At 40.2% G+C, this 17,213-nt stretch overlaps 1 protein-coding gene across 1 annotated transcript in view; it reads left to right on the forward strand.

Annotated features, from left to right (window-relative positions):
* The window catches only part of fstl5 (follistatin-like 5), a 273,902-nt gene that overhangs the window by 232,074 nt on the left and 24,615 nt on the right, over nt 1-17,213 (forward strand). Inside the window, exons 9-10 of the mRNA XM_010795567.1 lie at nt 16,610-16,636; nt 16,869-16,987. Of these exons, the coding sequence (XP_010793869.1) occupies nt 16,610-16,636; nt 16,869-16,987 (146 nt within the window). The remainder of the gene's footprint in view (nt 1-16,609; nt 16,637-16,868; nt 16,988-17,213) is intronic.

Raw genomic sequence — 17,213 nt, forward strand, 5'->3', positions numbered from 1 at the left:
CTTTTTTTTACGGGGGTAAAATTTAACGTACCTGGTCCTACCGTCTTATCGACAACATTCGTCCGGTTTTCTGTTTTTGTAGCGTGTCATATTCTATACATTTCTTATTCTATCTACATACATCTTATAAGAGTATAATAAATATTTATAAAACGGACAAGTCAAATCAAGCAATCTGATTGGTTCTTAGCCGTGATATACTGAGCGTATACCACGGGTAGAATTGTAAGTTACTTTTCACAACAAGTCAGTATCCCTCCGCGTCTGAGAAAAACAGTACAATTAAATACATGAGGGAAAAGGAGCTAATCCTTCTTATTGTTAAATAGGCGATATTGGCCGGCGTATAGCTCCCAAGTGGAGGTGCCGGGTTTGTATCCAGCACTGTGTGCCACATTCCCTCTGTCCCCCCCTTTCATAGCTATCACTCAAATAAAGGCACTGGTTAAAAAAAAAAGGTGATGAGGTGAGATGCTTAGCAGTCATGCTTAATGATTTTATTATAGAAGTTGTTGTCAGTTACTCTACTGAAACAAGAAAGCAGCGGAGAAGTAACGGGGCAGAAACCCTCCTTTTTACGCAGCGGTCCAGACACATCAAACAGCAAAACATATTCAGTGTGCAGTTCCTTTGGCATTAGGGCAGTTGTCGCTTCGCGTCGGGCCGAACCACGCCCCTTAGCTGTGATATAATGAGCATATACCACGGCCTGTCGTGAGCTATTGCTTAAATATACACTTAAATTACAATTATACAAATAATCACGAGTTGCAGACATCATTTTAATTAGTGATTACTTGTGCTTTTTAAATGTTCAATTAAAAAATCGTCACGTCTATAAAATGTACAAAAAAGTTGGAATATAGCCATTAATACCATTGGCAAAATACCCAGAGCCTGAGGATATCTGTTGTCTTACAGCCTTACAGATGTTCATATTACAATTAAATACATGAGGGAAAAGGAGCTAATCCTTCTTATTGTTAAATAGGCGATATTGGCCGGCGTATAGCTCCCAAGTGGAAGTGCCGGGTTTGTATCCAGCACTGTGTGCCACATGTCATTCCCTCTGTCCCCCCCTTTCATAGCTATCACTCAAATAAAGGCACTGGTTAAAAAAAAAAGGTGATGAGGTGAGATGCTTAGCAGTCATGCTTAATGATTTTATTATAAAAGTTGTTGTCAGTTACTCTACTGTCAGTTAATTATCGACTGATTGACCCACAGTTTCCTCTCCGGCACGCGCCACATCAGTGATTTTTGGCACGTGTACCAATTGATTTAGGTGGTATTTGGCATTGTCAATATGTCTCCGTGAAACATAAAGGTTGTGACACCAGGAACCTTCTTCAAATTTAGAAAGCATTTTCCCACACAAACAATCTCCTCTTGTATGAACAGTCTTGCACGGTAATTAGCTCTGACCTTCTCTGAAATGTCAGAATCTGCCTTTGGGGTTGAGGACCAGTTGTTAGTGTGTTGTTCTTTCCTTTGGGTGATTAGGCTTCCCAAACAGCACTCTTAGCATCTTTGCAGTGTAGTCACACACCTGTGTACTCTCCTGCGCCTCTTCTACCCCCCGACGCGCTTAGATGTCATCCTGGAAGTACGACACTTCCTGCAGACCTGCACCCTGCCTGACATGCATCATCAGAGGATCATTCTCGCCGAGGTCGGAAGTCAGGCGTGTGCTTTGAAGCTTTTGAAGCTCCACCGCGGGCTAAAATAGGGCTGGGATATGGACATTGGAGACCATTTTTGGTGTGAGCAACCCCACAGGACACGAGTTCAAAGGGATATCAGAAGACACACAGACGTGGCTGCACTACTTTATCACGAAGATAGAGGGACAGAAAAAATATATTAGTCTGGAATAAATATCTGACTGATTGCATACTTGACCCACTCTGGTTTTCCTAAGAGGATTCCACCTTAATTCAGAAACTAGTGAAGTGAACTAAGGGAAGAGGACTTTCTACTATCTGTCTCTTCGAGCCTGAGGCCTATGTTTGGTGTCATCTCACACCGCCTGCAGCCCTCAACCTCTGAAACCCTCACCTCCGCTCCCACAATTATATCCCAGAGGCCATTTAGTTCTGAACGTAGTCTTCAAATGTCATTTTGTATTTCTTTTTACTAAACGTTACCTCCTTTTGATCAACTTTAACTCACTATTTTCGGCTCAATGTTGTCACTATTGTGCCGTGGGATAGCTAAGTGGTTAAAGCTGGCATGTGAGTGCGCTGAAGCTTCAGGCAATATCACCCCCTCTCTCTCCCACTTTTGACGCTGTATCTCCATTAAAGGAGCTTTCTGGTGGAAAACATTTATTTGAAAAAATGGTCACTACTTACAGAAAACCTTCTAAAAGGTGAATGCAGCATTTTCCTTAAAAACCAGATAAACCCTAGAAGTAGTTCAGGTGTCTTGAGAGAGACCCTGTATCGACCAACACGGGTGTGAGTCCTGTTTGTATTCCCAGGTCTATGTTTCTGTCTGTTTTCATGTGCTTTAGTCGTTCCCCTGCTTCACGTCACTTTCTTTTGCTGTGTGCTGCCGTTGGTGTGTCTGTTTGAAGAAAGAGCGTTACAAAGTTGATTTAGTTTCTAGTCTCATTTTGAAATCCTATGAAAAAACTGATTTGAAGGCTTTCTTTACAGATGATACATGCTGCTATTTGGCATCAAATCTTATATAACGCGCCTCTGTAGCAATGTTTGTTCATGTGATTGAGGTATGTTTGAATTATTTTCAAAAGGTTTACTAGTCTAAATGTCAAGTACAAAACATTAGGATACAAAGTTCAAAATAACAAAGACTGAACTTAGTATGTCTTCGGCATTTAGAATAAACCTGACGTGTGTGTGTGTTTGTTTGTGTGTGTGTGTGTTTGTTTGTGTTGTGTGTGTGTGTGTTTACTTTCAACCTATACATCTGTGCGGTAAGAAGATAAACGGAATATATTTTTAATGCAGCTTTCTTTATTGCTGTTCAAGCTCTCTCTCATAAAATCATATAACTCAAACAAACACAGCACGTATTAACTCTATGAGTAGGCTGCAGGTTTGATTTTTGACCCTCTCTTTGCATTTGCATTATGTTGGCATTTGATGAGGCCCTGGAGATGGACATATATCTGTTATTGGGCTCTGCAATGAGAGGTCGCCAGGGTGAGATTTTCTAGGAGAGCTGCCAGCTGCCGTCAATACTTCAGAGTTGAAGTCCAGGACAGATTTCTGTTGTTCATTGTTAACACGGTATAATTCATCAGGCACAAAAAGTTTCATTAAGTACAGCAGCTGTTTTTACCTGAGTGTTTTGTCCGTTTTATGAATATGTATGAGAAGAAGCTGTGTTGACAAAAATATAAAAAATAAAATCACCAGTGGGATATCAAAAATGCATGATCTTGCTGTGAAGCTTAGAGAAGTTGTTGGATGTGCATGCTTCAGATATTTTGTGAATTTCTCACAATTATGTAAGCATATTTTCCCCACGGCACTTATAAAAAAATATCTTCAATAATGATTTTAAATGTAATCCCCACATTCAAGTCATGATCCAAACGTCTGATTAAAGAACGCATGGTCTTTTTTTAGTAACTTACATAAATACAGCAAACAGATAACATATGAATCAAATATGTTTTACTTACTTTAGACAGGGTCATCCATATAAACAGAAAGAACACATTTTAAAGCTAAAATACAGATATTGCAATACTTATATAGTTAATTATAAAAATATAATATAATATAACAGACTTCTCAAATATGAGTGTGTGCTGTTCTTTGTCAAAGTAACCTGACCTTAACAGAACAAGTAGGAAGATTGATTGAGCTTTAGGTCACCCGTTAATTATCTCTTTCTACAAGCACCGTCTGAATCACCGCTCAGAGCATTGGAAATTCTTTATGTGTACTTTGAAGTATGGGATAGTCCAGCAAGGCCTGTAAAGTGTATTGCTATTCCCGCTTTCACTTTTTCCATTTCCTGCCTACCTTCCTGGAAATGTGTCTGGCCATGATGGGGAAGAGGTAACCTGCACTTGTAAAGCAGATGGAAAACGAAGCAAATGCACTTGAAATCAAATTAGAAATAACTAATGTATTGGTCATGTTGTTCACCGACAGAGACATACACATTAGCAATCAGGGTGGACGTCACCTGTGCTGAGTATCCTCCTACGATATACAGCACCATTTTCTACTCAGTTTGTTTTTGTACACTTGCCATGGCATTTCTAATGTATTAAATGGCCAGTTTCACCAATCAAGACTGCAAAAATGTAATCAAAAAGTAACATCTGGGTACCCCACTTCTGTCCCATAAATCACAGTTGGTCAAAATCCTCATCTGGACCCCCAGGCTGGAGTACATGCAGTGTGGATCCTGATGAGCTCCATATGGCGTCATGTTCTGGCCAGAGAGGCTCTCTAAATCACTGGTCCACTTAGGGCCCGTCTGTAGATCCACATGTGGTCACATCCTGGTTTCAGGGAGTGGCTAAAGGGTAGGAATTATGGAAAAAATGCAATCAACAAAGATCGGATTTAAAACATGTCAAAGCAAATCTAACATTCCACACGTTTAAAGCCAATTCCCCAAATCCTCCATAACGTAAATAACACCTAAACACTGACTGTGCTATGCATAAGCACAGTCAGTGTTTAGGTGTTATGTAACACCTGTGTTATGCTACTATAAGCTCCAATATTAGCATTTTTTAAATTAAGATGTGGTATATTCTGATGTTAATAGGGTTTAAGATTACATTGCATTTAGCTGACGCTTTTATCCAAAGAGACTTACAATAAGTGCAATCGACCAAGAAGATACAAACTTGAAGAAAACAGAATCATATAAGTACATTAGGTTTCATAGAGCAAAAACATTTCAAGTGCTACTCAACTGGCTTTAGATAAGCCGGTCCTTTATTAGTGTATAAGTGCTTTGTTAGTCATTTTATTGCTGGAAGTGGAGTCTAAAGAGATGAGTTCTGAAGATCTGTCTTTGAAAATGGAAACATTTCAGAATAACCCAGTTTGCGACAGACTTCGTCCTTCTTGTTTATGGGCATGTCTGTGCGTCGTAAACAAAACCGACAAGCCAACAGATTGAAAGCTCGGGTCGTGATGCATATCCAAATATCTGGTCGGAAAGGAAAACGTATACACACCTTCTTTTAAACATCATAAAAAACTTCATTATCAGGCTTCTGCATTTTATAAGAAGCACTTTTTATCAATTCTCTAAATTTGACCTTTTTAGGAAATGAGTTGAAGAAATACAGATGCAAAGTAATTTGCAACCAATGGACATTTTGGATGGAATAAAAAACAAATGCAAGCGATTTGAGCATGGCTACATGTTTATGGTCATATACCTACTATACATTATTTTGATGTTGACAGCTTAAAGAGCATCTTGCAGGTTTTTTTTTTTTCTACATTTATGCTTAAACTTGCTTGAAAATTACAATTAAAAAAGTGAATGTAGGATTTTATATGTTTTACGAGACATAAGGGCAGGAATTCAGAGGGAAAGGAGCAATTTTGAGCTCTGTTCTTAAAAACGGCTTTTTTTTAAGGTCATACGTCAAACGCGTCATATTACATCACACAGGGGAAACATCTCCGCTCTCTGACCGCGGGTATAGTTAGTAGTTGCGTTGAGTAGAGCGGTTGTGTTTTAGTGAGCTGGTATTTTTCAGTAGTTTTACATTGTATTTCACCATTTGTAATCATGGTGCAGTATTGTGTTTGTGCAGGTTGCACAAATACCAGCCTGTCAGGACATCAAGTCCACAGTAAAAAGGACCGGAGCTAGCGTTCGTTCCTGGGTGCGTTGTGCATCCACCTCCCTGCAGCACATACTTTCCACAGCTTTATCAGGAAACCGTATTACTTCTCTTTCCCCCCCCTTCGCTGCTCTCTCTCTCTCCCCTCCGGTACACGGCACCGTAGACGTAGTGTGGAGTTGCATTAGGTAACGCTGTTTGTTTGTTTCCCCCTGTCTGTGTTGTTTGTGTGGGTGTGGTGGCTGTCACTCCTGGCTCCCGGCTCAACCTCCACTCACCTGCTGCAATCAGCTGTGCACCCTCCCCGACTACACACCTGCTTTCCATCAAGCCATTTACAACGGCATATCAACGGAGGCTCCACAACCTTTCTCCGCCAGATCGTCAAGTATCAGCCGTATCTCGCGTCTCCCCTCCGGTACACAGCACCGTAGTGTGGAGTTGCATTAGGTAACGCGAGATACGGCTGATACTTGCGCATTAGTTTCTGTTATGGATCAGTATCAACAGTCCTGCCAGTAACGTTACTATATTATCAATGCTGCTTTAGTTATAGCCTGATATATGATAGCTAACTTCACAATGTTGTGATGTGACGTTAGCTAACATTCTGTAGCTAACGCCGGTCACTCACCAAGATAGCTGCCCAGTTCTCCACTGGTTCTCCTCACGTTAGCTACAGAATGTTAGCTAACGTCACATCACAACATTGTGAAGTTAGNGTTTCAGTGCTGCGCGGGTGCGCAGGGGGATTACCCAATAGCGATAGCCTTAGAGGGCTGCGCCATTTACTCATAGAAACTGGGGTTACAGTAGGTAACCTCAGTTGTTATGCCTGCTGTGACGTTAAATTACTCCGTTCTCCGCTTGTAATTATGCCGTCACAAGCTTCAAAGTTGTATTTATCATCTGAATTTGCCGAAACAAGTTTAATATTCTGAAAGCCAAGACTTTGTTTAATTGAAATCAGATGAAAACAAACTGTTACGGACCCTGCCGTGTTATTTATGATTACTCTACGCTTACATTCATAATGTCAGCCGGAGGGAGGGGGGGCGGCGCTGCGGAAGAGCAGATTGCCTGTCATCTTCCCTTTACAAGATTAAAGAATATATATATCGTGTGAGTTTGGAAATAAAAGTTTCATATTCTGAAAGCCAAGACTTTGTTTGTTTAAAATCAAAGAAAAAACACCCGAACCCCGAAAAAAATAGTTTTTTACGCAAATCCACTTTTATTTTGAAATGAGCCGTTGCGACTTCCGACTGATTTCGATAGAGCTTATAGACCTTAGGTAAAGAGACAACTCATTAAAATGTTTCAGCGACTATGAGTGCCCAGATGTCTAATGTAATTTAGTAAAATCATTAATTAGCAACACAAACACTGAAAGCTTCCTCAAATCTTATTAAAGTCTTAATTATTTGCCAGAGTTCAAGGGTAACGGTTACAGCACACAAATACAACACTAGTGCTGTTGCCATGTGACATGCTACACTAATTGCCTTCAAAAGACACCAATTAACAACCAAAAAGCCATATAGTGAAACCTATGGAACATACTAATAACTGCTCAGTAAATCACCTACATAATAAGAACATATTATATTGAGATTATTCATACGCAAATACAATATGTCTAAGTAACAGATGGAAGGGTGGCACTGAAGACCATGATATTCTCATTTCAACTACTGTTATGAGACGTTCGCTTACAATATTGGAATAATGATATAACTATCACATCTTTAATTGTTCCAGAAGGGCACTTGAGCTAAAGAGAGCAGAGGGGCATCTGATTGAGCCAGTATATACACCACTCAGTCCTCTGAAGATCCCTCATGTGAGGCATGAAGAGCAGCATAATGTACATTAAGCGGAGAAACTGAAGCAACACACGCTCGTTCTGAGCCTCGCCGATCTTCTGAAGCTACAGGAATAATTGGCACATTTTTGAAGGGCAGATATTTATGCCAGTTTAGCGGCAGACTGTCAGAGATGGATGGTGCTGTGCTAGCTGGTGACAGAGGTTGTTAAAGATATCTCAAGAGTGGTGACTGCTCCGATTTACCCAAACAATGAAGCAGTCGGGTAAATTTGAGAGAAAAACAATTTACTTCAGCGCCTCTGCTGAGGAGGTTTTGACCTTCAAGCTCCTCGGAGGTGAATTCATCTAAAAAATATCATTCTTGCCTCTCTCATCAAATCATGTTTTTCAGTTAATCTCCGGCCTAATACCTTATTCAGCCCTTTGACAACGGGCTTAGTTAGATATTCAGCCATGTCTCTCATCCAGTGTCTGAACGAGGAGCCTCGGGCAGGTCATAAACACAATGACTTTCGCACAATGAGATCATTACTTTCCACAAAGTCAGATTTCTCCAATACTTCCAAGTACAATCTCACTGTGCCATTTGAATCTGCGTTTGTTTCAGATCAATGGTATTAGATCAAGGGAAGTCTGATGCAACAACATGCCCACCAGCATCTCAATGTATGTTGGATCAGAGTATCACACTCTTGGTTTGAAGCATCCTGGATTCTGCGACTTAAAGGCAATGCCACTGTTTGAGGACAATTTAAGTTAGTACTTGTGAACATGGAATACTTTCTGCCAAAGCTAGAACGCCAAAGGGACTAACACTTCAAAAACATATGGGGAATCAGTAGTTCTTGTGACAGATGGATACAGTTTGAAGCTTTGTTTTGGGTCTTCTGGGATGTGATTACACGCCAAAGGTTTGTATTGTTGGCAAGACTGTCAACTTTCTCTAAATATGCCTTTTTTTCCTTTATTGTGAAAAAGAGACTATTCCTATTAAAGAGCAACTTCCAAGTTAAAGACACTTGTGAATAAATGTGTAGGAAAATGATGAATACACTAGATTTTCAAAAAAATATACAGAAATATACACTACAGTGACATCTGGCGTCGTTTTTGTAAGAAATGTTCACTTCCGCATAAAAAAGCCTCGGCACGCGACCTCCCGCGTGTGACGTAACACGGGGGACACAAGGGGGAGAGCGGCCGGTGTAACGTATTAATAAACATGGATCCCAATGCTAGTTTCGACACAGAACACACAGAAGAAGTTGAACATGAATATTCGAATGCATATGACGGAACACAACCTTATAATTATGAGCCTGCTAGGCGTCCAAGAGACCAGGAGCAGCCAAGGATTAGAAGAAATAACGGCCATCGGAGAGAAATTGAGCTGTGGTCTGAGGAGAACCAGTGGAGAACTGGGCAGCTATCTTGGTGAGTGACCGGCGTTAGCTACAGNTATTAAACTTGTTTCGGCAAATTCAGATGATAAATACAACTTTGAAGCTTGTGACGGCATAATTACAAGCGGAGAATGGAGTAACTTAACGTCACAGCAGGCATAACAACAGCCGGTGTTTCTCATGAGGGTTTTCCCCGGGAAACCAACACAAAACACACAAACGCAAAATTACACAAACACACACACACACACACACACGTATACACACACACACACTCGCAAGCTTCTCCCAGACCAGTAATCCAAACGAAAATATCTTCCCTCCGTAGTATTTTGATAATTTGCTCCGCTAATAATCAATCAGATCGATGGATTCCAGAGAAGAGGAAACTATGAAGGCCTTTTTTTCAAAATGATGACTCGGTGACAGTCAATGTGACATATTTTGCTTAGTATTTGGAGAACAAAAACAATCCTGATATCATTAGAAAGCTAGGAATATCCTCTTTCCAGCAGTGTATACAACTCAAAATGTGTTTTCGGGTCAATGCGACTGATTTCGATAGAGCAGGTCATATATGGTTTATGGATACATGCATATTAGGACACATGCAAAGAGACAAAAAGTTGGGGGATGTTGTGAAAGCTAACGCTTCTTTGGGAAACTTTTAAGCAGCAATATAATTATGATTTATATAAAATATAATATTGCCCGTTTACTTTCTCTGAACATTACCCATGGGTGAATGAGTGATGCGCAGCCAGAATGCCCCGGAACCGGAAGCTGCGATACACTCTGGTGGCTATCATTAGCAGCTAATATGAAATCTCCGTTTTTTACATAAAAATAGAATGATGGATTATCAGGAATCATTTCAAAGTGACACAGACACATTGGATTAACCATTGGATTAACCTTCAGCGGCGTTCGTTTAATGCCATTGAACACGACTTTTGATCAGAATAACAGCTAAGGTGAGACGATCTCCCGTGAATGCTCCGTGAAGCTACGTGTTGTGATGTCCCTGTCGCGAGTTCTGATCGCTCAGAGATGATACTGATATTTCTGGAATCTGTGGAATCTCAGTTTGCTAATCGCTGGATTGGATGTGCAGTTACGATAAGTAATACGGGTATTTATACCGTGAGCTCTGTGCTAACTGTGTCAGCATTTTTTCACTCAGGCCTCATTTAGATGCTTCTTGTGAGACTTGTGCTTTGTTTCGGTAAAATATGGTTCATATCTTCAGTTAGCTGAGTTTCTAACCGTTACGTGAGTATGACACATTATTAGGTTTTTAAATATTAAGAAGCCCTGAGATACAGTTTCGTGAAAAAACTACCCGCCAGACCCGGATTAGGGTCCCCTCGGGCTTAACAGGTTAAGTACAATGTTCCTACCCTTAACTATAGCTCATTTTGTAGATTTAGTGCATATGTAACATAACAATACACAGTAAGGCTACATGTATGGGTCAACGGGAATCAGGTGGAGAGAACTGCTTCATTTCCTGTTCTGGTCTCCACTCACGACTGCAATGTGAATTCTTCACTTCTTATTCTGTTTTCTTTACTCAATGCTTCATGACTCACTGTCGAGGCCCGTTAAGTAATATATGACCTTTACGTTCTTCAGCTGGAACACAAAGTCTTGAAACTCTAGTGGGCTGGAAAGAGCTGCATTGCAAAACATCCCCACTGAGTCATGAGTCACTTACGAGTCTCATTACATCTGCAGATTTTGTGTGATTTCTAAACGATTTAGCCATTTTAGGTTTTGATTAAATACAGAGTGGTTTGTTTTATGTGAAGGTACTGACACTTAAAAACAGGTAACACATGAAACCTAATGGACACAAATATATATTTTCAAGGGTTAGCTGGTAGTATGAACTTGGCAAATAACTGTTGGATCACTATTGTTGATATGTAACCCTCCCGCCTCCCTCAACCATGAATCATTTTTCAGCCTTGTATTGTTTTCTTCGTATCGACTATGAAATCTTTGCTATGTGTTCTCTATACTTTACCCAAATATATATTCTACATACTTCACCTGCCCAGTGCTGAAATGTTACGAATTACATGAATAAAGTTCTGTATTTAATACAATTTTGAGGTTATCTGACCTTACCTGTGTATACTTCTACAATACTACAATTCAGATGGAGATATTGTACTTTTTACTCCACTATATTAATGTAACATCTTTAGTTACTAGTTTTTGCAGATTAATATTATTGATACAACCTCATTAATGGTTTGTTGATCAAGATTACAGCATTATATAAAGTAATACTGATCAACCTGCAACAATTAAGTGATAAACACATGTTAATGCATCAATAATAAAAGAAAAGCTAATAATATTTAACTTAGGATTCCTTAATGTGCCATAATGAATATTGAGTACTTTTGGTAATTTAGGTAGATTTGAAAGCAAATCATTTTGTGCTTATAATTAAGAACACAATTTAATTCAGGACGTCTTTAACTCAAGAACATCTGAGTACTTCTTCCACCATTGCATTCGTCTTTACAGAGCTTTTTATTTTTGACATTTTACCTTTCGTACATTTTCAAACAGTTTAATTTCACACATCCAGGCCGAGAGGAAGATCTAATCAGGGACATCAGCTGATGAAGTGATTGGTTGGGAGAAAACAATGCAATCACTCAGATACGATGAAAACCACCACTCCACTCTAAAGTCTGCTAAAAGATTCTGTTTTACTCTGTCCGCCATGCTGTCTGCTCCATATCCTCTGAATAGAAAACATCAACTCGTGCCAAAATAGCGTCCATGTTCCCATCAGAGGCGTCCCTCCCCATCACACGGTGTTGGACACGCTGTCAGCAACAAGGAGTCCACAGTCCCAGCAGCTCTGACTGTCGGCTGAGTTTCATGCTACGAGCTTTGCGAAATAAACATTGTAAATTCAACAGGAAGTTTAAAATGCATGCAATACCCGGTTACAGCAGTGCAGCTTAAGAACATTGTTGATCATGCATTCTTTAAAATACTGCCAAAACGAATTGAACAATGCAAAACATAAAGCAGGGAGGACAAAGCAAGCACACAACAATCTCAGAAAAATGTACAATTCCTTATTTATGATGATAACTTTACACAGAATAAAACAAAAAGAATGTTAACATAACCTGGCTAAAAGGTCATGTTGATATTGTGACTTAAAATGTATATATTATATTGAAAATCCACTGTTGTTAGAAGAAATCTGGCCTTTCCTATCATTGTAAGGCAGTTCATATTAACTCTCCGTGTTTCCTATTGCAGTTTACGTTTGTGATGAGCACAGACACTTTATTGTTCATGCTTCAATGTTTCAAACCCTCTCCAGTGGCTTATATATTTTTTACAACTCTCCGGGACTTTTCTCCAAGGATTAAGTCTGTTGAATACTTGTCCTCATAAAAAGATGATACAGCCCCCAGTCCTCCACAGGCTTCCGGCTCTAATTCTAGCGCAGTCAGGTCTAGTTATTTTTTTTTGAAAGCTTCCTGACTCTACCTGCCTGTAAATTGTACTGCCGGGGACTTGCCGTTGAAGTTGGCCCTCAATCTTTACAGAGGTGCTAAAAGCAATGAGAAAAGTCTTGAAGAATGTTCTGCCTGAGAAATGGATGGGTAGTACATAACAGCTGAAAGACTTTAGTCAGACGGGGGACTTGATCACTATGTGAGTCATGACTATGTGGAGCAGAGAGAGGAAGTCAGGTGAGAAGCATAAAGTAGTGAAGCGCTTTAGCACTAGAAAGGCCACCAGCAGTTGGTGGACGCTTTGAACTGGGCATGAAATATCTCCCCATTTATATTACCCTTTGAGACTTCTCCTCTACTGTATAAACTATCTCTTTCATTTTGCAAATCATGCAGGAAAAGATACCTTGTAATTCTGCTTTTGTTCGGAGAGTTACAATTGCATGACTTCCTGTTTGACCCCCTATTAATCAGGGTGCTTTCAAGTTGATGCAAAGAAATACTTCACAATGCTTTATGATTCTCAGTTCCTTGAATGGAGGTTTCATTTTCTACCTTTCCTTTTGTAAACTACATATTAAGCAGTTTTATTTTTAAGACAAGGCTTGTGAAATTCTCTGTGCGTCTATTTATATCTATTTATTATATATGTGGGGGAAAGTTCTGTGTAGCAATGCAGGAGTAGTCACCATCATGCAGGATGTCAAACACTGATGGTTTATTTGGAGCCGGAGAATTCACAAGACAAGTCAAGAGTCAGAGGTTCTGACTACACACTACACTACAAGTTGCCACAATCAATTCTGACGAGACCTTCCTTTGCATGAGGTTTTAACTAGTTTGGATGCTAATCAACAGATAGACTAAACAGACGGGGACACTGAATCTCTTGCAGCTGACGCTTATGGCCTCGAAGATTTCACACCTTGAAGTCAACAAGCCCCGAGAAGGATGTGTTCCAGGTGTCCCACAACAATAACTATCTCTGACAGAGAGTTGCCCGGTCATAAACATCAACAATATGCTAGGGCAGCCCCTCCTTATGGGAGATAACGGCTGGTCAGCTGCGTCAGAGGGCGAAGGAGGACATGCAGGGCAAATTATTCCCCAACAATATACAAATTATTTGAATAAAAAACCAAAACAAAGAGGAATTGAATAAGTATTGCCTGTAGTAGAGCCAAAGCCTGATATATCCTATCCCTCTGTGCCATAGAGGTGCCATTGTTAAAAAAATATTCAAAACATTTCTGACAAATAGTCAATAGTCATATCATTAGTCCTCAGAAAAACAATATTAACAGCAGTTTGAGTAAAGTCAAATTCAACTACAAAGCCCAGATATAGTTAAAAACTGAGCCTTTCTGTAGGAACCAATAGGTTTGGGGTTAAAAGCAACAGACATATTTGTTTTATATTTGATGTATGCATCATGACATCAAGTCAAATTCCTCGTGTGTGTGAACCTACCTGGCAATAAACCCGTTTCTGATTCTGATTCTGACAGGGTAGAATAAATAGTATAGGTATGGACCGGCACATTGTGACTTATGATCGTAAGGGTTGGTTGACACTGTAATATTCATCATTCTCCTTTCCCTTCATTTGGGTCTGTTTTGAATGTCTTTTGTGTGTTTGTCAGGTGTTTGCTTTTAAACTTGTAGAGTTTTTATGAACTGTTTGCTGTCCTTGGGTGTCATATAAAGTGCCTCAAAACAATTGTAATAATTATGAATATTATTATTACTCAGAAAAATATGGTATCGCCAGTTGTATACCTGAATGCCTCTTAAACGTAGTTTCAAATCAAAGTATTTCTCCATAAAATAAAAAAAAACATGGCTAAATGATCAAAGTAAACTTTTGGGGTGAAAACATCCTCAGGTATAACACTCATAAATAACTGTGTGTCATTGTAGCTCCCCATTGCATTTAATAGGAAGCTTATTTTCACAGCTCTTAAGAAAGTCAGTCCTCTTAATCCTTGATTCTAATAAGAACAAATAGAAACAGGACACTTTCTTTATAGAGAATCAATAGTGAGAAAATTAGAAAAAGACAAGACATTGATGCAAATTCACATTTCTGCTGATGTTCAGGTTTAGAGGCTTTAGCTAAAACCCAAGGCGGGGGGTCCTGAGGGGCGCTTTAATCCAATGTGCTTTAAGTGAGAGCTGGCAGCTGCATCTGAAGCCTTGTTGGCATTGCTGTAGAAATGGATATCTGCTTTACCTGTGCTGCACGCAATGAGTCACTGCACTGAGACAGTCTCTGTTTGTATCAATGCAGATGAGGAAAAAAGCAAAAAGACTGAGAGATATTTATTTCCCCTTTGGAGTTGCATTTCTGTTCTGCTTCATCATAGAAAGTGACTACTGCATTCTATAATAAAGTATCCGTCCTTATGATTAAAGCAGAACATTTCCAAGAAACTTCTGGAAGACGTGGAAAGCCTTCACACCGCAGGCTCCACAGTTACATTCTGCATTATGCGTCTCCTCCGACACAATCACTCCACCTTTTATTATGCATCCGCTGTCTCCCTGCCATGCCACTATGGTAAACACCAAAGGCATTTTGGCCCACTGTCACTGCTCCCGTAAACAAATTGGATTTATGTAACCTTGCCAACGGGCAGGAAGTGCAGAGTCCAGGCAGAGCGTGGCGTTCCCAATGTTGGGACCCCGGTGGAAACACAGTTATTACGGCCAGAAAGAGTGAACTCACCGCCTACAGTGGCAGCCGGCTTGTTTTGTTATATGGATGATGAAGTTGATGTATGGGCTGCTTGTATGAGCAGAACAGCCACAGTCTCTCTGCCAAGTGATGAATAGCATCAATACTGTGGGCTATTGGAAAAGACCCGGGCACACAAGATCTCATCTCAACTCCTCTTTCCCATTTTCTCCATTTTCCATTTTTTGGCACATCTCAAATAAATGGTATTGTTTTTGCCCTTCCCTTCCCTCCCCTCCCGTCTCTGTCCCTCCTATCTATAGACCCTACTCCTTTTTGCGTAACTTTTTAATGAGATGAAAGGTATGCAAGAGTGCACAGGAAACACTTGGCAAAGCACTTTTGAAAGATTAAGGCTGACTAACGACACACGGTGTCTGCTCGGCATTGTCTCCCCTTTTCCCCCGTCCACCCGAGCACGAGGCCGCGGGAATGAGCATTGCAATCGAGGCGAGATTAGAATCGGATGTGAATTGAGCTGGAGATTGGTTTGTAGCCTGAGAATGCCTGAAGACGGGGAAGCAAAGGGAAGGCCGGGGGACGGATGAACAATGAGAGAGAAGGTCACGGTTAAAAAGCCAGCGTGAGGGGAGAGCACTGCGGCTGCTGTGACGGAGGATAAGAATGATTGAGCAGCAGAATTTACATGCAAAATAACTTCATAATGGCTCTACTTTTTCTCCTTAGCACATCACTCTTTGGTCATGTCATTTTAAGTGATGGCATATTTTCTCTCCGGTGGCTGCTTTTGAAATCAAACAGCTGCTGTGCTTTTCAGGTCAGCCACTGAAGCACTCAGGTTGTTATGTGCGGCTTTCATTCGACATTTCCCCGTCATTAGTCACCTTTAAGTGAATTTAATGAGAAATGACCTGCTATAGGAGCAGGAACTGGGTTTGCCACCGAAGAAGGAACACACTGATCCCTCTTAATGACGTATGATAATCATCTGAGCTTGAAGCCTGTGGACTACTCATGGGTGTCTAAGGCGTCTTATCCATACGGCCCATATTGATGATGTGATGTCTTAGATTTTGTATTTATTAGTCTATTTTTATGTCTCTCAGCATACTTGTGTTGCAGCACAAACCATAAACGCTTTACAGTACTTGTATTGTGTTGACTGCACTCCGTTTTCCAGTGTTTGGTATCAAATTATTTCCAAGCAGAGGGCTCTATCGATTGTTTGTGGTGTGGGAGAGACAGTTTCCATAAAACTTTCATGCAGCCCGCTCTCCTCTTTGCCTCAATGAGAGTTAGTGTTCGGGTAGCTCTCACAAAGGGACCCCATTGATTCTCGCATTGATTTTTAACCACGCTTTCCTCTTTTTCTCCCTCACAGTGGCAAACATTTTGTGGCGAGAAGAAGGTACGTCTAGACTGCTTCTGCTTCACTGTAGGATTCATTAAACTGAGTTAATTGAATGTTTGTAATAGGGTTACTGAACTGTGATGAGAGGGATTAAATGATTTGATGCTTTGAACGTAGATAACAATGTTGTCGGCTTATTTCCGTTGCAAATGTTCACACTGTGCAGTCTCATATGCTATTTTGGGGTCTTCACAGTGTGTGATAAGTCTGTTTTTGCTTTTTTGTTCAGGTCTCGGCATTGGAAACATGTTCTATGTGTTCTATGAAGATGGTATTAAAGTCATTCAGCCTGTGGCGTGTGAGATACAGCGACACATTAAGCCCAGTGAGAAGCTGCTAGCTCTGCAGGTGAGTCAGCTTTTTCTTTTTTTTCTTTTAAAGATGAGTTAATAATAATAATAATAATAATAATAATAATAATAATAATACATTGTATTTGAAAAGCACCTTTCATTGCTAAAAGCAATCCCAAAGTTTTACAAGAGGCGTAATGGAAAGAAACACAAGTTTAATAAAAAGGCTTTTTTTTAAAGAAAGGTTTTTAGGCCTTTCTCTCCTATTTGTTTCCCCCCCC

Source organism: Notothenia coriiceps, unplaced genomic scaffold (assembly GCF_000735185.1).
Source record: "Notothenia coriiceps isolate Sejong01 unplaced genomic scaffold, NC01 NC01_scaffold00037246, whole genome shotgun sequence".
In the NCBI taxonomy this organism is placed as follows: Eukaryota; Metazoa; Chordata; class Actinopteri; order Perciformes; family Nototheniidae; genus Notothenia; species Notothenia coriiceps.